Source organism: Oryctolagus cuniculus, chromosome 8 (assembly GCF_051225735.1).
Source record: "Oryctolagus cuniculus isolate XC-2025 breed Fujian yellow rabbit chromosome 8, ASM5122573v1, whole genome shotgun sequence".
NCBI classification, from domain to species: Eukaryota; Metazoa; Chordata; class Mammalia; order Lagomorpha; family Leporidae; genus Oryctolagus; species Oryctolagus cuniculus.
Window position 1 is genome coordinate 147,759,986 of NC_142874.1, and position 23,885 is coordinate 147,783,870.

At 63.4% G+C, this 23,885-nt stretch overlaps 1 protein-coding gene across 3 annotated transcripts; it reads right to left on the reverse strand.

Moving 5' to 3' along the window:
• Window positions 1-1,251: 1,251 nt before the first annotated feature.
• CLN8 (CLN8 transmembrane ER and ERGIC protein) lies at window positions 1,252-22,493 on the reverse strand. 3 transcript variants are annotated; one of them, XR_016212256.1, is made up of 4 exons: window positions 16,950-17,102; window positions 8,360-9,001; window positions 1,773-3,612; window positions 1,252-1,699 (listed from the first exon to the last, which is right to left on the reverse strand). XR_016212256.1 is itself a non-coding variant. In XM_002724257.6 (3 exons), exons 2-3 carry the CDS (start codon window positions 8,900-8,902, stop codon window positions 3,289-3,291), a joined length of 867 nt encoding a protein of 288 aa, XP_002724303.3. In that variant the 5' UTR covers window positions 8,903-9,001; window positions 21,048-22,493; the 3' UTR covers window positions 1,252-3,288. The 3 variants fall into 3 exon arrangements, 2 of the variants coding, with proteins under 2 accessions (XP_002724303.3, XP_051684926.3); XM_002724257.6 differs by lacking the exon at window positions 16,950-17,102 and adding an exon at window positions 21,048-22,493 and having other exon boundaries at window positions 1,252-3,612; XM_051828966.3 differs by having other exon boundaries at window positions 1,252-3,612.
• Window positions 22,494-23,885: the final 1,392 nt, after the last annotated feature.

Sequence of the window (23,885 nt, forward strand, 5' to 3'; positions counted from 1 at the left end):
CACCCTCCCCCGGGCTGGACTGGATCTCGGTGCCCGGAGGTAGCCACTGAGAAGGTCCTCTACGGCCACAGGCCTTGCCTGAAGACGCCCAAGGCCATGTGCACCCTCCGCCACTCACACGCACTCGCTGGCCAGGCCCAGGCTCGCATGTCAGGCGAGAGCCAGGCAGACCCCAGCGCACGTGGGGCTCCCGCTCCAGTGGCCCGGGGCATGGCTGCACGTCTCCCGCTGCATGCGGGAGCCTGGCTCCAGGCAGAGGGGTGGCCGCTTGGCTGCTGCGTCACCCTGGGGGTCGCGACCTCTCTGAGCCTGGAGATCCCTCAGCTGCCGAGAGAATGCATCAGCGCCCACGTGCCCCTGGACGTTGGCCCCGCACGGGAGACAGAAAACCCACATGCAGCACAGTCCCAGCTGTGTCTGGCGGTGCCACGGCGACTCGGGCGATGCGCTGAGACCGGTCCCGTCAGAGTAATGGGTGTGGGGCTCAACACAGAAAGGCGGAGAGGACACAGGCACCGCGGCCTGGAGGCCGGCGACGGGGGCACAGCCCGACCCCCGCGAGAATGCGCACTCCCTGCATCTGCTGTCACTCAGCTCCGGGCCTGCTCTGCTCCCGGGTTCCCGGGTTTGGAAGAACTACCCCTGGGTAGAGCAGCACCCCAGGGTGCACAGAACACGTGGTGCCCAGCAGGAGAGCACAGCCAGGCCGAGGGCAGCCGCTTCCCACTGTGGACACCTGCGGCCAGTGGGGCTTCGAGGCCAGTAACCGCCCAATCTTCTGGTTTCCCAAAAGACCCCTGAACTCCATGGTTCTGTGAATTCTCCCACTTAACAAAGGCTGTGCCAGTTGCACCAGGCACACAGGGGCCGCTGGCCAGCGCGGCCAGGCCCAGGCTCACACGGCGGGGGCAGGTGCCGGCCGCGGACGAGGTACCAGTGCTGGAAGCCCGGCCAGCATGGCCAGCGGTGCGACGCGGGCTCTGGTGACGCTCCGGGAAGGAGCTGAGGCCTTCCCACGCTTGGAAGCCCAGGCAGGCAGGGCCGAGCAGGGGCCCTCTGGGGGCGAGCAGGTGCCGGCGCTCCCGGCTCCGCACGGGGACCACGCAGCTGCTTACGGTGGGAGGTGAAGGGTGAGCCCGGGGAGGCCAAACCCTGCGAACTGCACCCCGAACCCGAGCTGGGGAGCTCTGCCCCCGCGTGGGCCTCTGAGGTGCCACTCCCCCCGACAGGAACCGACAGCTGCGCGGGCTCTGCACGCAGCAGGTACTTTATTAAACTTCAGCTGGCCGAGCAGACACGGCTCTCACTGACCCCGCGCGGAGGGCGACACTGCACGGGGAAGACATGGCTCTTGCTGACCCCACGCAGAGTGACACTGCACGGGGAAGACACGGCTCTCGCTGACCCCGCGCGGAGAGTGACACTGCACGGGGAAGACACGGCTCTCGCGGACACTGCACGGGGAAGACACGGCTCTCGCTGACCCCGCGCGGACACTGCACGGGGAAGACACGGCTCTCGCTGACCCCGCGCGGAGAGTGACACTGCACGGGGAAGACACGGCTCTCGCGGACACTGCACGGGGAAGACACGGCTCTCGCTGACCCCACGCAGAGTGACACTGCACGGGGAAGACACGGCTCTCGCGGACCCCGCGCGGAGAGTGACACTGCACGGGGAAGACACGGCTCTCGCTGACCTCACGCGGACACTGTACGGGGAAGACACAGCTCTCGCGGACACTGCACGGGGAAGACACGGCTCTCGCTGACCCCACGCAGAGAGTGACACTGCACGGGGAAGACACGGCTCTCGCGGACCCCGCCCGCAGGGCGACACTGCACGAGAGCCCTCCGGAGCCAGGGGTGGGGTTCACAGTCCCAGCAGGTGTAAAATGAGATCCGCAGGTAACGTCAGTCTTGACCCAAACGTCATCAGCAGTCCAGAGTCCAGCAGTCAGACCGCCTCCTGCGAGGGCCCACGGTGCACGAGCACGGCCACGCGTGGCGCTCTGCAGACACCTCACAGGTGCGTTCCCATCGCACACGCACGGCACACGGACTCCCGTGTGCCATGGCTAAAGCACTAGGCTGCTATACAAACTCCTCCTGGGCCTCACCGTCCCAGGCAGGGGACCACGGGGTGGCTGTGGCCTCTCTGGGTGGCCAGGGAGGCTGCAAGCTCGTAGGGAAAGTCGCCACGATGCTGCCTGGAGACCCACAGAGGAAGAGGAACAGAGCTGGGGGTGGGCGGGTCAACGCGGCTCCCAGAGCTACGCACCTGGCCACTGGCCACCGGCCTTGCTGCCGACTGGACAGCATGGCACAAATAAATAATTCATATTTCAGAACAGGTCCTTAATTAGAAAAAAACTTACAAGACTTCACTTCAACCAGGGCAAGGGGGTGTCCATAGGACCCCCCACCCCACCCCACGTCAGGGCAGGGAAGTGGGGGGCTCTGCTCTCAGGACCCCCACCCCACATCAGGGCAGGGGATGTGGGGGGCTCTGCTCTCAGGACCCCCACCCCACCCATCAGGGCAGGGGAAGTGGGGGGCTGTGCTAACACAGGACCCCCACCCCACCCCCACATCAGGGCAGGGAAGTGGGAGGCTCTGCTCACAGGACCCCAACTCCACCCCCACGCCAGGGCAGGGAAGTGGGGGGCTCTGCTCACAGGACCCCCACCCCACGTCAGGGCAGGGAAGTGGGGGGCTCTGCTCTCAGGACGCCCCCCACCCCACGTCAGGGCAGGGAAGTGGGGTCTCAAGGCTCCCTCAGGAAGGCAGTTACCCCAAGATGTCTTCATACCATTTGCCACCAGATGGCACTGTTCTACAAATGGTTTTCAGCTTCGGGACACTGGGGAATTTTGCTAAGGGTAACAAGCCTATTACTTCCTTGGGTTAATTCTTTCCAACTGAGACACGGATGGCGTCTCAAAGCACAAGACGTGCACATGAGACCAAGTGCTCCATGGCACTCGCCACGTGAGGATCAGACACGGCTCCCCAGCAGCCACCACAGCACCACGTCCCTCGCGCAGCCCTCCGCCCTCCTTGGTGCCCAATGCGTCCAACGCGGGCCAAGCTCGGACGCCAGCCGACGGTCAGGATCGAGCTCCTGAAGACACTGCGGCGACCTCCGTGTTAATGCTACACACAGCAAGTTAGTGTCCACGTAGAACCAGACGGTGTGCACGGCTCCATAGGCTGGGGGTCCTCGCGGGCAGAGCTCCCAGAGCCCGCCGCCCTCGTCCGCGGGGGTCCCGCCGCCCGGCGCGGGCAGCTACGGCCTCTTCTTCTGCAGCACCTGGCCGTTGGTCCTTTCTGGCCGGCTGCTCTTGGCTGCCGGCTGCGCGAAGTTCCAGTCCACCGGGTTGAGGAGCTGCTGCGTCTTCTTGTGGGTCCAGTACGGGTTCAGGACGAGCGTGAGCAGGGCCAGCCCCACGAGGAAGAGTGCGAAGTGGGGCAGGTACAGGCTGCCGACGAGGCCGTCCCAGTGCCAGAAGCACACCCACCACATGTGGTAGGTGAGCACCATGCGGCAGTGGAACATGTGGATCATCAGCCACTGATTGAGCTTCCAGAACAGGGAGTCCGACCAGCCGGCCTGCGGGACACAAAGCGCACGTCAGTCCTCCTGCCCAGCCCCCGAGCTCCCGCCACCTGATCCCCCCAACACAGGTTTCCTTCAGGGCCACAGGGCCTTCCTGCCCCCGCTCGGCCCGCACCGAAGAGGGGCTGTGCGTGCGGAGCGCTGGGGCCAGCGGGTAGCCTGGGCCGTGTGTGCAGAGCCCTGGGGCCGGCGGGTGGCCTGGGCTGTGCATGTGGAGCCCTGGGGCCGGCAGGTGGCCTGGGCCATGCGGGCCATGCGTGAGGAGCCCTGGGGCCGGCAGGTGGCCTGGGCCATGCGGGCCATGCGTGAGGAGCCCTGGGGCCGGCAGGTGGCCTGGGCCATGCGGGCCATGCGTGAGGAGCCCTGGGGCCGGCAGGTGGCCTGGGCCATGCGGGCCATGCGTGAGGAGCCCTGGGGCCGGCAGGTGGCCCAAGCTGTGCGTGTGGAGCGCTGGGGCCGGCAGGCCCAGCAATCCCACTCCTGGGTGTAAACTCTGTGCCAGAAACCTGCACCGTCACTCGTGTTCACAAGTCAACAAACAGAGCAGCCTAAGTGGGCGCCCACTGATGCATGGCTAAGCTAACACAGTGCACACCCACGATGGTTTGGGATAGCGCTCAGCCACACAAGGACGGAATCATGCCACGTCACGTGGAACAACACGCATGGAGCTGCAGGTGGCCACGTAAGTGAAATAGCTGAGAACAGAAGGGCCGATGCCCTGGGTCACAGGCGTATGTGGAGCCCAAGAGCATGAGTCCCACAGGCGCTGCCACAGAACGGCGTTGGCGGAGGCCGGGCAGCTGAGCGGGGTGGGCGGGGTTGACAGACGGGCGCGGAGTGGCGGCTGCACAGGACTGAGCCACTGCCCCACGGTGCAGATTCTGCACGCGTGCCGTGCACGTCTCAGACAAACTAGAAGGGAGGATTCTGAACGTCTCCCTGACACAGACAGGCTAAGTGTGGAGGGGAGAGCCGTCCGTCCTGATTGGCGCTGTGCGACAGTCACACAGCAGCCCAAAGAGGGACATTTCACGTCAGCTGAGAGAGTGGAGAAAGCAGTCAGCCCTCACAATACAACAGAATGTGCACACAGCTCTAACCAGAAGGGCAAACATGCCACGGAACCGATGCCTGAGGGATGGCCTCAGAAATGTATCCAACAGGAGTGGCGGGTGCTGTGGGGCAGCTGTGAGCCACAGCTGGGCTGCCCGTGGCCCTGTGGGAACACAGCTGCGGGGCTGCCCGTGGCCCTGTGGGAGCACAGCTGGTGGGCTGCCTGTGGCCCTGTGGGAGCACAGCTGGTGGGCTGTCTGTGGCCCTGTGGGAGCACAGCTGCGGGGCTGCCCGTGGCCCTGTGGGAGCACAGCTGGTGGGCTGTCTGTGGCCCTGTGGGAGCACAGCTGGTGGGCTGCCCGTGGCCCTGTGGAGCACCACAGGGACTCAGCGTTTCATCCCTCCCCACCAGCACCCTGCTCAGGAGGCCTCTCTGTCTCTCTGTTGCTCTGCCTTTCAAGTGAATGAAAAACAATAAATACTTAAAGGTACACAGGAAAAACAGACTAAAAAAAGACCCCAAAGAAATTAACTGTGATTTGAAAAACTGAGTTTCCCTAAAAATAACTTCATAAAAATGATTTTTTCAGGGCCTGTGTTGTGACACAGCAGGTAAAGCTGCTGCCCGCCAAGGCTGGCATCGCATCCGGGTACCAGCTCATGTTCTGGCTGCTCCACTTCCCATCCAGCTCCCTGCCAGTGGCCTGGGAAAGCAGCAGAAGATGGACCAAGTGCTTGAGCCCCTGCACCCACATAGGAGACCCCAATGGAGCTCCTGGTTCCTGGCTCCAGACTGGCCCAGCCCCAGACCTTGCAGCCATTAGAGGAGTGAACCAAAGGATGGAAGATCTGTCTCTCTCCCCTCTTCCTTTCCTTCCCTTCTCTCCAACTCTCTCCAATAAATACATCTTTAACATTTGACTTCTCTGCCACACTGCACTACTGATGCTGGTGCTAAGGACGTGACCTGTACACAGACCTGCTCTGCACTGCACCAGTGTGCCCCAGCCCGATGGCGGTGCCCGGGGGGGATCAGCGCAGGCTGTGGGTGGTCTCCACGATGAGACTGGTGTCCATTCCAGACAAGGGAGGGATGGAGCTCGCCACCCACCCCGAGGACACGGCCACCAAACTCCCTCACCAGGAACAGAGGTGGCCTGCGCCTCGCGCCGGCCGTGCAGCCTCCAGCAACTCATTTTAAATGGGTGAATAAATCCTCAAAACAAACAGAAACACACCTTGTATCTGCAGGTGCCAGGCCGGGGCCGGGAGGGGGACTGCCCAGACCAGAGACTCTGAGGACGTGAGGCTAAACCCAATGCTGTTTCTGCCGAGACACTGCACGGCCAGGCTGCGGGTCCCGTGGCTCCTCGGCCTGTCCACAGCCGAGGCCACGCAGGCAGCTGGTCCTCGGTTCACACTGCCTACAGTCCCGGGCGTCCTCTTTAAATCCCAAGTGGCCAAGTCTGGGCAGCAGAGGCCAAGGTCGCTGCCAACCACCAGTCTCCAGGTCTGAGGATGGTGCGGCAGGACCAGGCTGGGCACAGGTGCGTCCTCGTTGTCACGGCTTCCTCAGGCCCAGCAGAGTGGCCCCAGGGCTTGCTCCTTGGTGCAGGTGCCCAGCTGTGCCCACCAGGGGCGCTCCTGACGGGCGCGGCTGGGGGCAAACGTGTGAATTCCAAGTCTAAAGACGTTGCTATTCTCTACTTCCGTCCTCTGTTTGTTCATCTTTAAGAAGACACTGTTCATTTTATTAGAAAGGCAGAGACACTGTCCAGCTTCTTAAAAAATGGAACATACACATCGGGAAGTGAAAACCACGGGCGCATGCAGAAGACGGCAACCACGCGGGCCCAGAGTGACCGCCACAGCCAGGCGGCCCGCGGCTGCCCGCTCACCCCGAACATCTCCCCAGGACGAGCACAGCCCCTTGTGGAAAAGTGAAGTCGATTGACTGCCACAAAAAAATCAAGTTGAGGGGCTGGTGCTGTGGCGTAGTGAGCTGAGCCTCCATCTGTGGAGCCGGCATCCCATGTGGGCGCCAGTGCAAATCCCCGCTGCTCCACTTCCGGTCCAGCTCTCTGCTGTGGCCTGGGAAAGCAGCAGAAGATGGCCCAAGTGCTCGGCCCCTGCACCCACATGGGAGACCTGGAAGAAGCTCCTGGCTCCTGGCTTTGGATCGGCCCAGCTGCAGTCACTGTGGCCATCTGGGGAGTGAACCAGCAGGTGGAAGACCTCTCTGTCTCTCCGCCTCTCTGCTGTAACTCTGCCTCTCAAATAAACAAAATTTTTCAAAAAATTCAAGTTGAAACTTACTGGGAAATAGTTCACATATTCTTTTGAAAAGAATACCATAAATGTACTAGAAGAAAGCAAAGGGAATAATTCTGGAATTGTTGAGTGGGTAGTGGCTTTCTGAATATTATGTTCGAAGTCAAGAATCTCAGAAATAAAACCTGAGCTCCTAAGTGAAAAGGAAAGCTGGAAGAATGCGTGGAGAAACACTTTGAAGTCTTCAAACCAGCAGAGAAAGCCCCACCCACCAACTGAACAGGGGCGGGCCCAGGTACAGGGCCAGCACAGCCCCCACGTTCCTGACACACGGGCCTGGGTGCAGGGCCAGCACAGCCCCCACCACGTTCCTGACACACGGGCCTGGGTGCAGGGTGAGAGCAGTCCTCACTGGGAGACCCAGAAGGAGTTCCTGGCTCCTGACTTCAGCGTGGCCAGCTCTGGCTGTTAAGGGCATTTGGAGACTGAACCAACAGATAGAGATCTCTTTCCAAAAAACAACAAAAAACAAAACAAAACAAAAAAGGAAAAGCAGAAAGAAAGAATGGCTTTTTAAGATCTACAAACATCACATCTTTAAAAAAAATAATAATAAAATAAAATAAAAAAAGGGGCCGGCTCTGTGGCACAGTGGCTTAAAGCCCTGGCCTGGAGCACTGGCATCCCCTATGGGTGCCAGTTGGAGTCCCAGCTGCTCCTCTTCTGATCCAGCTCCCTGCTGTGGCCTGGGAAAGCAGTGGAAGACGGCCCAAGTGCTTGGGCCCTGCACCCACATGGGAGACCCAGAGGAAGCTCCTGGCTCCTGGCTTCAGATCAGCGCAGCTCTGGCCGTTGTGGCCAACTGGGGAGTGAACCAGCAGATGGAAGACCTCTCTCTCTGTCTCTACGTCTCTCTGTAACTCTGTCTTTCAAATAAATAAAATAAATCTTTAAAAAAATAAAAATAAAAAAGATTTACAAACATCAAGTACTGAGTTGTAAAATCCACTGAGATTTCTTTTAAGGAACAGGAAGCCCTAAAAGATGTGAAATTAAGACAATAGCATTTAACCCTTCTAATGAACACGCACGCTGTGGCACAGCCTGCCAATGACTCTGGCACGGATGGGCTGTCCTGACCACGGACCAGCGTGCAGGACACACCCACTTACGCTGTGGCACAGCCTGCCAATGACTCTGGCCCGGCCGGGGCCATCCTGGCCATTGACCAGCACGCAGGACACACCCACTTACGCTGTGGCACAGCCTGCCAATGACTCTGGCCCGGCCGGGGCCATCCTGGCCATTGACCAGCGCGCAGGACACACCCACTTACGCTGTGGCACAGCCTGCCAATGACTCTGGCCCGGCCGGGGCCATCCTGGCCACTGCCCAGCGCGCAGGACACACCCACCTTTAAGAGCATCCAGGAAGTGCAGGTGAAGGGGGTGCTCATCTCCAGGAGCAGCGTGGTCATGGCCAGGTAGTGGCCAGCTCCGAGGTTGGTCACCAAGCCGAGAAACCCCAGGAAGGCAAAGAGATGGTGGACAACCAGGAACACGTCGAAGGTCCGGAAGAACAGGTTGGACAGGTGAACGGCGACGTTTTCAAAGAAGAAGAAGCCGGTGGCGGTTGTGATGTGAAACCAGCACCAGTCCTGCTGGCCGAGCGCTTTGTCCGCCTGCAGCACTGGGTCCCCCAGCAGAGCCCACAGGCCCGCGGCCGTGCTCTGGACACCAAAGACGGCACGTGTGGCTGCCAGGTCCCAGAAGACCTTCTCTCTGGCCACCAGAGACCGGTAGGTGGCGTTCAGGGAAGAGGACAGCTGGTGGCAGACCACGAAGACGCCCAGGTAGAAGACAAAGCCCGCGACCACCAGCGTCGAGCGGATCTTCCAGGAGGCATAGTCCAGCTCAAAGACGCTCTCCAAGGGGCCCCCACTGCCGGCCGACGTCATTGTCCCACACTGCACAGCTGCTCAGCCCCACGCTGTGTCCTGTCCAGGGAGCAGAGCCGGGGCAGCCGCGTCGGGGGTCTTCATCTACCCATCTTCAATCTGCAGAAGACAGAGGCAGGTAATGCGCTCAGTGCTGGCTGACAGAGCTGGGACACGCTGCTGCCCCAGCAACACAGAAACACGCTAACAAGGGCGAGCGTGCGGTGCAGGCCCTGTCACGCTGCTCGCGACACCTGCATCTCACACGGCAGTGCCTGGCTTTGGGCCCGGACCCAGCTCCCTGCTAATGTGCACCCTGGGAGGCCGCAGGTGATGGCCTGAGTTCTTGGGTTCCCGTGATGCGACTGCCGGAGCCAGGCTGAGTTCCAGGCTCCTGCCCTTGGCCTGGCCCAGCCCCAGCTCTTGAGCGCATTTGGGGAGCGAGCCAGCAGGTGGAAGATAACTGCTTCTCCGACTTTCAAATAAATAAACATAAAAAAGACTACATTCGGTGCCTTAGTCTTCTGCATTTACAGAGATACTCAAACACAGCAAGATAACATCAACTGGTAGTACAGGAGGACCACATACAGTAAACTGAGGGCACAAGCCGAGGTGTGTGGCTGCCGTGGACATGGGGCCTGAACTCTAGCCACAGTCCACACGCTGGGTGCTCCCTTCAGAGCACCTGGGAGCCAGCTGCACGTTTGGTTTCATGGGGAAACAGAGTGGACCACACAGAATACACTCTGGTAAAGTGTCTTCCAGAACCTGGAATGAGAACATCACCTCAGCCATTTACGAGCCACGTTCAGCACAGTCCACGGCTCAAGGTCTCGTCAAGCTGGGCGTGTCTGGGTTAAAGCCCTGCTCTTCCATGTACCGGTCACGTGGGCTCTGGACTTGGGCTCAGCTCCTCATACAGAAATCGGCAGGAACGGCAGAGGAGGTAGCAGGCACCAAGGGACAGAAGCCAGGTCTGGCACGCGGTGCAGCCTGAGCACCCCGATCCACAGGTCTGTAACGCCCCAGAATCTGACACTCGCTGAGCCCCAACAAGAGATCTCAGTGGCAAAGGCTCATCTGACCTCATGGGGCGGAGCCATCAAAACACATGCTGTGACGCGTATTGTGTATTTAGTGTACTAAACGCTGCAAAATTACCCTCAGGCAACAGGTGTGAGGGGCGCTCAGTCATCCCCAAGGTACCTCCGCCTGTCCGTGCAAATGCTCCACCGCGCAACCGCGGACACTCAGCCTTCCAGGAAGGTGGCTCTCAGCCTGCAGGTGGGTGGGAGGAGCATCCAGCAGGCCAGCTGTCCTCATGGACAGCAGAGGCAGAGTGGGCCTCAGGCGCAGTGGTAACTGGCACAGTGTGAACCCACCGTCCTCAGCGCCCACCTGGGAGGAGCCCTGGACAGCCCGAGACCCGGCCACGCGTGCCGGCTGCAGAGCACGGCAGCAGGGGGCTCTGGTCCGTGGAATCTGCTCCCGTTCCACCCTCCTGGCGCCACACGGTTCCCGCCACGCTGAGAGGCACTTGCCAAGCGAAACCCCACCCCCAGATGAGAAAATCTTGACGGTTTCTCTAGCTCTCAGATGCGAGGTGCGACTTCTCACTGCAACCACGAGAAAAACACCCTGCCCTGATCGGCACACAACGACTTCACCCGAGTTCCAAACACACCTATCCTAACAACAGCGGCTGCCCCAGACAGCGGCGCGACCCCCTGCGAGCGTCCCCACTCCAGACCTAAGCGAAGGGAAGGCAGTCAGCGAGCTTCCTCCCCCACAGCGTTCCCCACTCCAGACCTAAGCGAAGGGAAGGCAGTCAGCGAGCTCCCTCCCCCACAGCGTTCCCCACTCCAGACCTAAGGGAAGGGAAGGCAGTCAGCGAGCTCCCTCCCCCACCGCGTTCCCCACTCCAGACCTAAGCGAAGGGAAGGCAGTCAGCGAGCTCCCTCCCCCACCGCGTTCCCCACTCCAGACCTAAGCGAAGGGAAGGCAGTCAGCGAGCTCCCTCCCCCACAGCGTTCCCCACTCCAGACCTAAGCGAAGGGAAGGCAGTCAGCGAGCTCCCTCCCCCACCCACCGCGTAGACGCCGAGTCTTCGTGCGCTGCGCCCTGCACAGCTCAGCTATTCGCCATCAGCCCATTTTCCATTCCGACTGAAGTCTGACTTCCTCAAACTCCGCTGCCTGCACTCGACGGGGGTCCTTCTGCTTGTTTCACTCCAGTCATCACCCTACGCGTGTCCTGAGAACCCCTGTTCCTATTTCCTGCTGGTTCTTGGCTGGGACCCTGCAGGGGCTCCCCAAGGCTGCATTCCTGCCCCGCGCCCCAGCAGGCTGTGGGCGCCTCACTCCACACTGCAAGGACGCCCGTTCTCCTTGCCTCTGGGCTTCCCGAGGGGCTGTGCTGACCTCAGCTCTCAGCTCAGCTGCTGCAGACACCCTCCCAGGCTCAAGGGGCACCGACGCACCCTGCGTCCCCCCTCTGCTGTTCCTGCAGCGCCAAACCTCCACTGGACACCCAGCTGTCCCAGGGCCCAGGCCACACCTGCCCGTCCACCTCCACACGCCACTGCCCAAGAGAGCAGGCTGTCACGGACTGCTGCACACGTATGCAGACCCACACTCTGCCCAAGTGGCCACATTTGCCTAAATTTGCACTTTTTTGGTTTGCAAAAGGAACCTGTGAATGCCCAGGAGCCCCTGCACAGAGAGGAGGCCTGAGCTCAGAGGCCTGGCCTGCAGCTCCCACAGCCCCAGGGCGCACCTGCCCCTCACCTCCTCACTCCTCTTGTGAGTCAAGGGCAGGAGCACCCTCCACCCCCACTGGAGCCCGGGGCAGTGCTGGCCTGGCTGCTACCTGTGCAGCTTCGGCGAGCAGCGGCCGTGTCGGCTGCCGGTCACATAGCCCGAACCGAAGCTCTCTCAGCCAACAGAGTGAGCTCCGGGACCTGCTGCACAGGCGACTCCCGATCTGGCAGTGGGCACGCCACGAGGGACAGCCACAGAGGTCTGCTTCCCGTCTCAAGAGCACTACACTTGGAGACAGGCAAGCTCTAGGGCAGCTACCTGGTTGTGCATTCTGCCACCGTCCTGGACCTGGGCCGGCATGGTGGGGGTTTGGGGGTCTGCCCTGAGGCGGGCGTGACCTCCACCTCCAGCACGCCCCCACCGACCGCTGGTGAGGCTCCAGTGTACTTACACAACACACACACACTTCAGGGTTGGCCTGTGCCCACAGCATGTTTAACACTGCAGCAAGAGGCTGGCAAGAGCTCTTGGCTCAGGCTCCCTGTCTCAGTCACCCATCACCCTGCACTCCACAGGTCCAGCGCCAGCCGGGGAGGAGGGCGGCCTCACCGCCCGGCCCTGCACAGCGACCCAACACGACGGCCCGTGCTGCTGACACACAGATGCCCACAAGTCAGCCAGCAGCTTGGGGTTCCGGCTCCCATCTGGCCACGACTGCATCCCGACGCTCTTGGCCGAGCCACCCAGCTTCTACCTGGCCTCTGCCTTGACAGAGGAGGGTGACTGAACAGCTGGCCCCGGGCAGTGACTGAATCCGGCCTGCAGAAGCCAGAAGCTCCCGGTCAGCTGGGTGTGAGGCACCCCAGGGCACCGAACCAAGGGCTTAGTGGGTCCCCCTCTTGGTTTCACTGTTTAGAAGCTAAGACAACAAGTTTCTTGTGGTTGTGGGAATAAGTGGCACACACACATACAGCACAGTGGGGCATAAAGCTCCTACTATGTGCCAGAAACATTGACCTTGTTTGTCTAACTTCACAACACAGAGAATGGTTTCCAGGCCTCCTGGGCCCCGTTTGGAGATGACATCATCGACAGAGAGAGAGCCGCAGACAAGTTACCGACACAGCCAGGCAGAGCTGAGCCCGGTGAACCTCCCTGCAGTCCAGGGCAGGCGGCAAACACAGACCCGGAAGCAGTCTCAGAATCCAATCTCAGCCTTCACACCTGCCACCAACTCCCCAGCTGCAATTCCACCCAGCAGCCCCTGGCCACGGCACTCCCCGTCACCCTGCGCACCCATCTCCGGTCTAACCTGCGACTGGGGGCCCATGGCGCTCCCCGTCACCCTGCCCACGCGTCTCCGGTCTAACCTGCGACTGGGGACCCACGGCGCTCCCCGTCACTCTGCTCACTCGTCTCTGGTCTAACCTGCGACTGGGGACCCACGGCGCTCCCCGTCACCCTGCGCACGCGTCTCCGGTCTAACCTGCGACTGGGGGCCCACGGCGCTCCCCGACACTCTGCGCACGCGTCTCCGGTCTAACCTGCGACTGGGGGCCCACGGCGCTCCCCGTCACCCTGCGCACGCGTCTCCGGTCTAACCTGCGACTGGGGGCCCACGGCGCTCCCCGACACTCTGCGCACGCGTCTCCGGTCTAACCTGCGACTGGGGGCCCACGGCGCTCCCCGACACTCTGCGCACGCGTCTCCGGTCTAACCTGCGACTGGGGCCCACGGCGCTCCCTGTCACTCTGTGCACGCGTCTCCGGTCTAACCTGCGACTGGGGACCCACGGCGCTCCCCGTCACCCTGCGCACGCGTCTCCGGTCTAACCTGTGACTGGGGGCCCACGGCGCTCCCCGACACTCTGCGCACGCGTCTCCAGTCTAACCTGCGACTGGGGGCCCACGGCGCTCCCTGTCACTCTGTGCACGCGTCTCCAGTCTAACCTGCGACTGGGGGCCCACGGCGCTCCCCGTCACCCTGCGCACGCGTCTCCAGTCTAACCTGCGACTGGGGGCCCACGGCGCTCCCCGACACTCTGCGCACGCGTCTCCAGTCTAACCTGCGACTGGGGGCCCACGGCGCTCCCCGACACTCTGCGCACGCGTCTCCGGTCTAACCTGCGACTGGGGGCCCACGGCGCTCCCTGTCACTCTGTGCACGCGTCTCCGGTCTAACCTGTGACTGGGGGCCCACGGCGCTCCCTGTCACTCTGTGCACGCGTCTCCAGTCTAACCTACGACTGGGGGCTCCAAGTTTTCTGAGTGACAATCAGCATCCTCCAGCCAGGGTGCAGGAGTGCAGCTCATCCCTCAACCGCCTGAGCTACGCGGGTGGAAGGCCAGGCCCTGCCCAGGACTGCAGATCCCGGGGGCCCTCCCTGGGTCAGTGCTACACTGGGAACCAACGCAGTTCACCCGGAGTCACAGACAGGCGGCCATGAGCAACAGCGGGCAGTGCAGACGGGCGTGGGAAGAGCCCCAGTTCTCCTTTTGCCTCTATTTCTGCTTCGCACCCCGACCACATCCCTCTCAGATTTGATGGACATAAGGGGACGCGGGGTCACCACCATTCCGCGCCTCGAGCCTGCGTGAGGACTTCCACAGGAAGTCGTAGGCAAAACCAGAGACCAAACGGCACAGTCTTATCACGCCCTTGCAACCCCGAAGGCTTCAACCGATCAGACCAGTGCTGTAGGCACCGGGACCAGGAAAGCGAGTCTTGGAGGGCTGCCAGCCCAGCCCAGCTCGGCGCAGCTCAGCTCAGCCCAGCTCAGCTTGGCCCAGTACAGCCCAGCCTGGTCCAGCTCAGTTCAGCCTAGTCTGGCTCAGCTTAGTGTGGCCTAGCTCAGCCCAGTGCAACCCAGCCCGGCCCAGCCCAGCTCAGCCCAGCTCGGCGCAGCTCAGCTCAGCCCAGCTCAGCTCGGCCCAGTGCAGCCCAGCCCGGCCCAGCCCGGCCCAGCTCAGTTCGGCCCAGCCCGGCTCAGCCCGGCTCAGCCCAGCTCAGCCCAGCTCAGCCCAGCCAGGCTCAGCCCAGCTCGGCTCAGCTCAGCGTGGCCCAGCTCAGCTCAGCTCAGTGCAGCCCAGTGCAGCCCAGTGCAGCCCAGCCCGGCTCAGCCCAGTGCAGCCCAGCCCAGCTCAGCCTAGGTCAGCCTGGCCCATCTCAGCCTAGCTCGGCCCAGCCCAGCCAGGCTCAGTCCAGCTCAGTCCAGGTCAGCCTGGCCCAGCTCGGCCCAGCCCAGCCCAGTCCAGGGCTCCATGTCTGGACTCTGCTGACCTGCATGGTCCTTGGGGAAAGCAGACTCGCCAGCCTCACTGGACGCTCTGTAAGAGGCAGCGGTTTAACCACGCATTACAGCAGACTGTGCCTTCTGACAATGAAAACGCGAACCCGTGGGTGAGAACGAGTCCACAGGTGCAGCGGGACCGGGCCGTGTCCTGCGTGCCCCAGCTCCTGCTGCTCGCCGGGGGCCAGCCCATGGACACCAGCACCGTGCTGGGTGCTCCGCGTATTTCACCCAGCCCCGAGTGCATGGGAGGATGGACGCTGTTTCCTCAGCACCCGCACTCCCTGCTCAGCGCAGAGGGCCCCGGACGGCTCAGCCCAGTGACAGGCGCACCACCCAGAGAGCTCTGAGGTTCACCCACCTGCTCTCCCCCCAGCAGGGAGAGAGAAAGCTCCCAAGGCGGGGCTTCCGGGCAGGGACCGGCAAGTGGCGCCCACAGGGCAACCTCCAGTCCGCCTTCCTCTCCCGCACTCCGTTTCTCTCTGGCACGGGGGGGCCCCCTGGGAACGAGTTCAACAGGACGTGACAGGGACAGTGTGCTTCTACCATGTCGACAGTTCCTAAAAACCCTTCCGGAGTTAAAGGACACAAAACTAAAAACGTGCACTCCTCCTGGGAGGCTCCGGGCACCACCATCGTGCCTTGGTGCCTGCTGGGTCTGAGATAAACAGAAGCCACCAGCGCCTGGGGGCTGTTTCTCTCCCCCCACGGGTCCTCTGGCACAGCCCAGGGCCCTAACCGGATTTATCCAGTTTGCTGCTGAAACAGGCTGCGGCGAACACCTCGGAGGCCAGCTAGGGCATCTCTGGAATTCTTCTAGGGGAGCAGCCACAGCTCCCAGGGCCCGCCACGGCCAGGCAGGTGCAGGGCAGCTGGGTGGGGCAGGGGCTGTCCCCAGCCCTGACCCACAGACGTCCTTCCTCACAGCGCTCCTGACAAGTTGTAAGCAGTCAGGTCAGTAAGCTGACCTGACCCAGCACCTGTCACCCCCACCCCCGGCCGACTTGACCCAGTGCCTGTCACCCCCACCCCCGGCCGACTTGACCCAGTGCCTGTCACCCCCACCCCCGGCTGACCTGACCCAGTGCTGGTCACCCCCACCCCCTGTTGACCCGACCTAGCACCTGTCACCCCCACCCCCTGCTGAACTGACCCAGCGACTGTCACCCCCACTCCCCGCTGAACTGTCACCCCCTCACACCCCCCGCTGACTTGACCCAGCGCCTGTCACCCCCACCCCCGGCCGACCTGACCCAGTGCCTGTCACCCCCACCCCCTGCTGACCTGACCCAGTGCCTGTCCTCCACCCCTGGCTGACCTGACCCAGTGCTGGTCACCCCCACCCCCTGCCGACCTGACCCAGCGACTGTCACCCCCACCCCCTGCTGACCTGACCCAGCGACTGTCACCCCCACTCCCCGCTGACCTGTCACCCCCCACACCCCCTGCTGACCTGACCCAGCGCCTGTCTCCCACCCCCTGCTGACCTGACCCAGTGCTGGTCACCCCCACCCCTGGCAGACCCGACCCAGCGCCTGTCTCCCACCCCTGGCAGACCTGACCCAGCGCCTGTCCCCCCACCCCCTGCTGACCTGACTCAGCTCTGTCCCCTGCAGCCCCAGATGACAGCGGAAGCCACACCCGTCTCCTGTGTCCTGGAAGGAGGCCTCCCCAGCCTCACCAGCACACAGGTGTGCGCCCATACCTGCCCAGCAGGTCCCCGGGAGCGAGGGACAGAGTGACATCGCCGCCTCATCAGCTGGTCCCCCTCCTCTGTCCTGCCGGTCGGCGCCCACCGGGACCTCCCACGCCCCTACACAAGCTCGCGCGGCTCGGCGCGTCCCGTCCAGGGTTCAGCACGGTCGGGGGGCTTCCAGCTCACAACGGAGGGGGCCGCCGGGGACCTGGACCAAGCCCCAACTCCGCCCTCGCCGGGGCTCCCCGCGCCCCCTCCCACACCCCGCCCCCGCCTGCGAGGCCACTGCCCTCGGACCCGACTGCCCCGCGGGCTCCTCACCTGCGCTGGCGCCCCTAGCCTGCGTCCCGACGCCCAGGGGACCCCCACAGGCCGCCGGCGTCACGGACGGCACAGGCGCGCGCACGACTCGCCGGCCGCAAGCACGCCCCGCGCACACGCACGCGCACGCGCACAGGGGCGTGGCGGCGGCCGCCCAGACCGGACGAGACCACGACGGGCGCGGGGGGATCGCGGGACGTACCACGGGCGGGGGGTGGGCGCCTGGCGGCGGCAGGCCGGAAGGAGCTCCGGCCGCGTGGACGCCGGGTTCCCGTCTGGGCAGTGAGGACGCGGCCATTGCGCCTCCCAGCCGCATGGGCCCCGGGACACCCGCTCGCGGATCCCCCCCAGAGACGCGGCCAAGTGCCCCCGTTAGGCGCGCGGCCGGCGGGACTGGTCGCGGCAGAGCGCGGCAGGGCTCCAGGCTCCATCCCGGAGCTCGCACCCCGCGCGGGCAGCCCCTCAGGGACTGCGGCGGGTCACTTCGGTGCGCTGAGGCGTCCGCTCCTGCGAAATGCGCCCCGGCGCTGACCCGGGGCCTCCGCGGAGGACGAGGGCCTGGGGCCGCGAGCTCGTGGTCGGGGGAGGGCGGCCTCAGGACCCCGCGGGCCCAGTGCGGCTGCGGCTGCCACGGATCCACGTCCAGCCTGGGCCCGGTACTCCCGCGGACGCCTCTGTCGTCCAGCCTGGGCCCGGTGCCCCCGCGGCCCTCGGGAGGGTTCTCTCAGTTGAGCTGGGAGCCACAGGCCCTGGGCTCCTGCTGTCTCTAGCACAGGGCGCTGTTCTGCCCAGGAAGCCACAGGGTCCGCGCCGCCCCTGTGGGGTTCAGCCCGACGCCAGCTCCCCCTCTGCTCACAGCCAAGGCAGGCTTTCCCTGCCCACGCTGATCACGCACAGGGAGGCGGTCACAGCCACCCTGCCTGCACCGGGCACCGCGCACGGGGAGGCGGTCACGGCCACCCTGCCTGCACCAGGCGTCAGGCACAGTGGGGCGGTCACGGCCACCCTGCCTGCACCGGGCACCTCACACGGGGAGGCCACGGCCACCCTGCCTGCACCAGGCACCAGGCACAGTGGGGCGGTCACGGCCACCCTGCCTGCACCGGGCACCAGGCACAGTGGGGCGGTCACGGCCACCCTGCCTGCACCGGGCACCGCGCACGGGGAGGCCACGGCCACCCTGCCTGCACCGGGCACCTCACACGGGGAGGCGGTCACGGCCACCCTGCCTGCACCGGGCACCAGGCACAGTGGGGCGGTCACGGCCACCCTGCCTGCACGGGGAGGCGGTCATGGCCACCCTGCCTGCACCAGGCGTCAGGCACAGTGGGGCGGTCACGGCCACCCTGCCTGCACCAGGCACCAGGCACAGTGGGGCGGTCACGGCCACCCTGCCTGCACCGGGCACCGCGCACGGGGAGGCCACGGCCACCCTGCCTGCACCGGGCACCTCACACGGGGAGGCGGTCACGGCCACCCTGCCTGCACCGGGCACCTCACACGGGGAGGCGGTCACGGCCACCCTGCCTGCACCGGGCACCAGGCACAGTGGGGCGGTCACGGCCACCCTGCCTGCACGGGGAGGCGGTCATGGCCACCCTGCCTGCACCAGGCGTCAGGCACAGTGGGGCAGTCACGGCCACCCTGCCTGCACCGGGCACCGCGCACGGGGAGGCGGTCACGGCCACCCTGCCTGCACCGGGCACCAGGCACAGTGGGGCGGTCACGGCCACCCTGCCTGCACCGGGCACCGCCCCAGACGCTCCCGGGAACGGGCTCACTCCTGGCTGCACTGGCTGCGGCACCACCATCTGCTTTTGGCAGAAGGAAAAGGAGCGTTCAGGGAGCTGGAGGCTCAGTCCCGTGTGCCCTCTGTGGCCCTGCTGAGGGGCGAAGCTGAGGTTTGAGATCCGGCGCGGCGCGGTGTTTGAAGATGAGAATGAGGCTTCCGGGGAGAGGCCGGCACAGACTCGGCCTTCTCTGCTGTCCCGGTCAGGGAGCGACTTGCTCACTGCAGCGTTCGGAGGTTTCAGGGAGATCCCAGCCCTCTGCCTGCTGCTCTCCCCTCAGCTCAGCAAAGTGGCAGCTCTCTGGGGGCTGGTGTGGTGCAGCCGTCTGCAATGCTGACATGCCACGGCTGTCAGTTCAAGTCCTGGCTGCCCTGCTCTGAGCCAGCTCCCTGCCAATGCGCCTGGGAAGGTAACAGAAGGTGGCCCAAGTGCTTGTGCCCTGCTACCCACGTGGGAGACCCGGATGGAGTTCTTGGTTCCTCTGTCTCTGTAACTCTGTATTTCAAATGCATAAAATAAGTATTTTAAAAATGACAGTTTGCAGAGGGTTGTATCAGAGTGGAAGGAGAAGAGAAATTTCCTGATTTCTAAACCCATAGAGAGTGCCCCTGGTCCTGTGGTGGGAGCAGAGCGTGGCCGACACTGGGACAGGGTGAGGGCTGCTGGCAGCGGCTCGGTGGCCGACACTGGGACAGGGTGAGGGCTGCTGGCAGCGGCTCGGTGGCCGACACTGGGACAGGGTGAGGGCTGCTGGCAGCGGCTCGGTGGCCGACACTGGGACAGGGTGAGGGCTGCTGGCAGCGGCTCGGTGGCCGACACTGGGACAGGGTGAGGGCTGCTGGCAGCGGCTCGGTGGCCGACACTGGAACAGGGTGAGGGCTGTTGGCAGCGGCTCAGCAGCGAGCACCTGATGCTTGGGGGTCTGTGGCTCTCGGGCGTCAGGTGCTCAGCACCGGGGGCAAGGACCCTTCCTGACTGAACTCTGCTCACACGCCCCAGGCCATGGGGCCAGATGTGGACCAGACTCGGCAAAACTCCTGCTGTCAGCTGAGGGAGCCCCCCCCCCCCTCTGCTCAGACCTGTCACGCTCGGTGTCTTCTGAGCTGGCCCGCCTGAAGCAGACCTGTGTGTCAGCTCCGGGGTTTCCTGGAGTCCTCTCCCACCCACGCCCCATCCGCCCTGCTCATAAACTGCCCTGGTCCTTGTTATGTTCAAAGCTGACCCAATCTCTCGCTCCCTGTAAAACCCACGTGAGCTCCAGTACCTGTATAAAGTCCGCCTGACTCCTCTTCGGCAAGTGCCGGAATGATTTCTTAACAACTGTGTCGAAAGTAAATCTAGGAAAAAAGTGGGTCCCAGAGAAATGTGCCACCGTACACACACTTCAGCTTCGGCGAGCCTTCGCCGTGTCCATGTTGGATTCTGAACAGCACGTCCTGCTGAAAACCTGAGGAATCTGCAGCCATAAAATGCACGCAGCGTGTATGGCCTGGATCCGAGGATGTGGCGCAGGGCCCTGACCGTCTTCCCAGCGCCCTTGCTCCCCCAGGATGCTGCTACTGCTGGCTGGGTGACCTCACGCAGGGGCGCAGCCTTTCTGAGCCACCCCGGCAGCGAGCTGAGGCCGGGGGCGGGGCTTCCCTGTGGGAGACCCTGACCCGGCGTGGATGATGGCCCTCAAGGAGTCCGTAGAGCTTGGGTGGCCAGAGGCTCTGCCAGCACAGCGGAGTGTGAGCGGCAGCCTGGCCAGAGGACGCTGACCTCAGAGCTCCCAGCACAGCGGAGTGTGAGTGGCAGCCTGGCCAGAGGACGCTGACCGCAGAGCTCCCAGGCAGGCTGTGTGGGGCAACTGGCAGTGTCCGGAGACACTTCTTGTCATCCCTAGAGATGGTGGAGAGCAGGGAGCTGCTGCCCAACGTCCCACAGCAGAGAAGCGTCCAGCCCGAAATGTTAGCCGCGCACAGGCGAGACCCTCACCCGGAAAGGGAACCCTCTGCAGGTAACCCTAAGACCACATGGAGCGGGTCGCGGTGCTCTAGGGACGCCCAGCTCGCCTGCCCAGTGACGGCCTGGCGTGACGTCTGCGGTCAGGAACCTGGGGAACTCCGGTGCAGTGTTAAGAGACGCGAGCTTCATATCCGCAGAGTGTAATCGCCTGATTTCACCACAATTGCTATTTAAGGAACAGATCTACAAGAATTCGTCTCCCCTCCCCCCAAACAACGCGCCATAAAACGAACCTGTAGGCACACTGGAATGTCAGAATGACACAAACTAGGCAGGCCCTGGCCGGGCGGTGAGAACTTACCAGAGAGTTTCCTTTCCAGACTTGTCTCCTAGGTGAGTTCAGACTTCGGGTCAGGCGGTCGGAAGTCACCAACAGTAGTCAAGAGACGAGATTCCAGGACGCGGCTTCTCCCTCTCCTTTAGCCAGACGCAAGTCCTGGGGAAGGGACGGGACTCCTGACACAGAGCTGAGACAGAGCGCACCCAGTCTCAGCGCCACGCCCACGTCCCAGAGAGCCAGGTGGAGCCAACTCTAATTCCAGCGAGGCCGCGGCCGGCCTGGTGCTCTTTAGCCAAGAGGTGTGAGTCAGTGGAGGCCAGCAGAGGGTGTCAGGACGCAGGCCTCCCCCGGGTGCAGCGCGGTCACTGTGCCTCCCACAGGCTGGGCCACGCAGCAGCGAGTGGCTCTGAGCAAAGCTGGCAGACTGGTGTTTCCTGTGTCACTGCAGGTGAGCAGGCCGCCAGGCGCTGGGCAGGCCTGGGACATGGCAACCCCTGTGCTGCCCCACCGGCTGGGGTGTGGCTCACTCATCTCTAGCCAACGGCCTTGTGGCTCCGGCTCAAGTGTAAACGAGGCTTCTTCAGCTCTCTCTGCCTCTTGGTCTCCACCAATCAGCAGGAACCATGGAGCTCCATTAGCTGCGGACTTCCGGGCACACAGCAGAATTCTTGTCAATGTACTCGCAGGAAGTAAAATGGCTTGTGCTTAGGTTTAAAATCACCAAGGAAAGGAGATATTAACCTTGGGGGCGACCACCACTTCCAGGAAGCAGTAACAACCACGTCCAAGGTGGTCGCTTGGTCGAGTGTTTCCTAAACAGCACTTTGGTACAGCGTGTGCTCAGGAAACAGTGATTAAAGGAGGAAGTCTAACCTACAGAACAGGCACGCGCGCTTTGGGACGCAGGGCGAAGAGAGTGTTCTGTAACAGAAGCACCCCCGGCTTAGTGGTACCGTTTATGTCACATATGCACAGGGTCACGCTTCTTTTTTTTTTTTTTTTTTTGACAGGCAGAGTGGACAGTGAGAGAGAGAGACAGAGAGAAAGGTCTTCCTTTGCCGTTGGTTCACCCTCCAATGGCCGCCACAGCTGGCGCACCGCGCTGATCCGATGGTAGAAGCCAGGTGCTTCTCCTGGTCTCCCATGGGGTGCAGGGCCCAACCACCTGGGCCATCCTCCACTGCACTCCCTGGCCATAGCGAGAGCTGGCCTGGAAGAGGGGCAACCGGGACAGAATCCGGCGCCCCGACCGGGACTAGAACCTGGGGTGCCGGCGCCGCAAGGCGGAGGATTAGCCTAGTGAGCCGCGGCGCCAGCTCTGGGTCACGCTTCTTAACTTTCTGCATTTGAGTTTCTGTATTTTGTGCTGCTCTGACTTCTTGGGGCCTTGCCACTCCCCTGCCCCAGGGCTGGCAGGCCCCTGGAGATAGCAGATGCACCCCTGTTCACACCGACCGCCCCAGCCCCAGCCCCAGCCGGTGTGAGCTCGGCTTTATCTGGCTGTTCCACTGGGGAGCCACAGCCTCCACCCTGCCTCCCACACTGGGCTGGGCGGCAGACGGGGCGGCCAGCACCCGGAGCCTGCTGTGAGGACTCCGCCTCTGTGCAAACCGGGTCAGCCAGCCCCTGCTCGCCAGTTGCTTCCCCCCAAAACCACAGCGAAGGTCCTGCCCACGCTGCCCGCGCTCCGCCTTGCCCTGTGGGGCAGCTAGAGTGTGACTTCCTCCTTCCTCAGCGCCCTTCTCACGACTTCACCTCCACAGTGCCAGGACGGATCCTGTCCCCCCGTCAGAAACGGACAGACACGGAAACAGGGGCCACGCCGACCCAACTCGGCCGCCATCTCGCCCACAACCTGCGGGCGTTGTACACACGCACAGGAGAGACTGAGCGGCAGCTCCTGCTGAGTCCAGCACGGAAACCCGAAGACACGGTGGTCACCTGCTTCCTAGAAGGGATGAGAAATTCCGAGAGACGCTTGTGCAGAGCGCTTACCGAGAAGCAGCAGGACAGCCAGCCCCGGCCACCGCCCGGTGCACTGACAGTCGTGGAGGTCCCCAACTCCCCAGGGACCTGCACAGCTCCATAGTCGCTCCCCGAGTTGGGTATTCAGGTCCCAGCTGAGGGCTCCTGGGCTGAGGCCATTGCAGGCCTGCCCTGGTCACCACCCAGGCGTCCTGCCCCGAGGAGATTCCTGTAGGACACGAGGGGGTCCTGGGTGTTGGGTCTGCTTCTGTGCAGCCACTGTTGAGGTGGGTAGCCCAGGAGTGGCCGTGCAGCTGGGGGAGGGGCAGGCCCAGGAGTGGCCATGCAGCTGGGGGAGGGGCAGGCCCAGGAGTAGCCATGCAGCTGGGGGAGGGGCAGGCCCAGGAGTGGCCATGCAGCTGGGGGGAGGGGTAGGTAGCCCAGGAGTGGTCATGTAGCTGGGGGAGGGGCAGGCCCAGGAGTAGCTGTGCCACCTTGGGGGGAGGGATGGGTAGCCTAGGAGTGGCTGTGCCACCTTGGGGGGAGGGGCAGGCCCAGGAGTGTCTGTGCCACCTTGGGGGGAGGGGTGAGTAGCCCAGGGGTAGCTGTGCTACCCTGGGGAGGGTATCCAGGGTAGCTAGCTGTGCCACCCGAGGGGACCCTGGTCCTGCAGAGCTGGGCAAGCTGCCCTCAAGCACACATAGAGCGTTCAGTGGGAGCAGCAGGGGCCTGGGGGCCTGGATGAACCTGCAGAGCACGGAGAACAAGGGTAGGGCTGGGGCTGGAGCTGCCGGCACTCAGCTGGGACAAGGGACAGAGGGCGTGGGCAGTGTGTGTGGCCAGAAGTAGGCCTCAAGTGGTCTTTTAAATGTTTATTTATGTACACTTATTTAA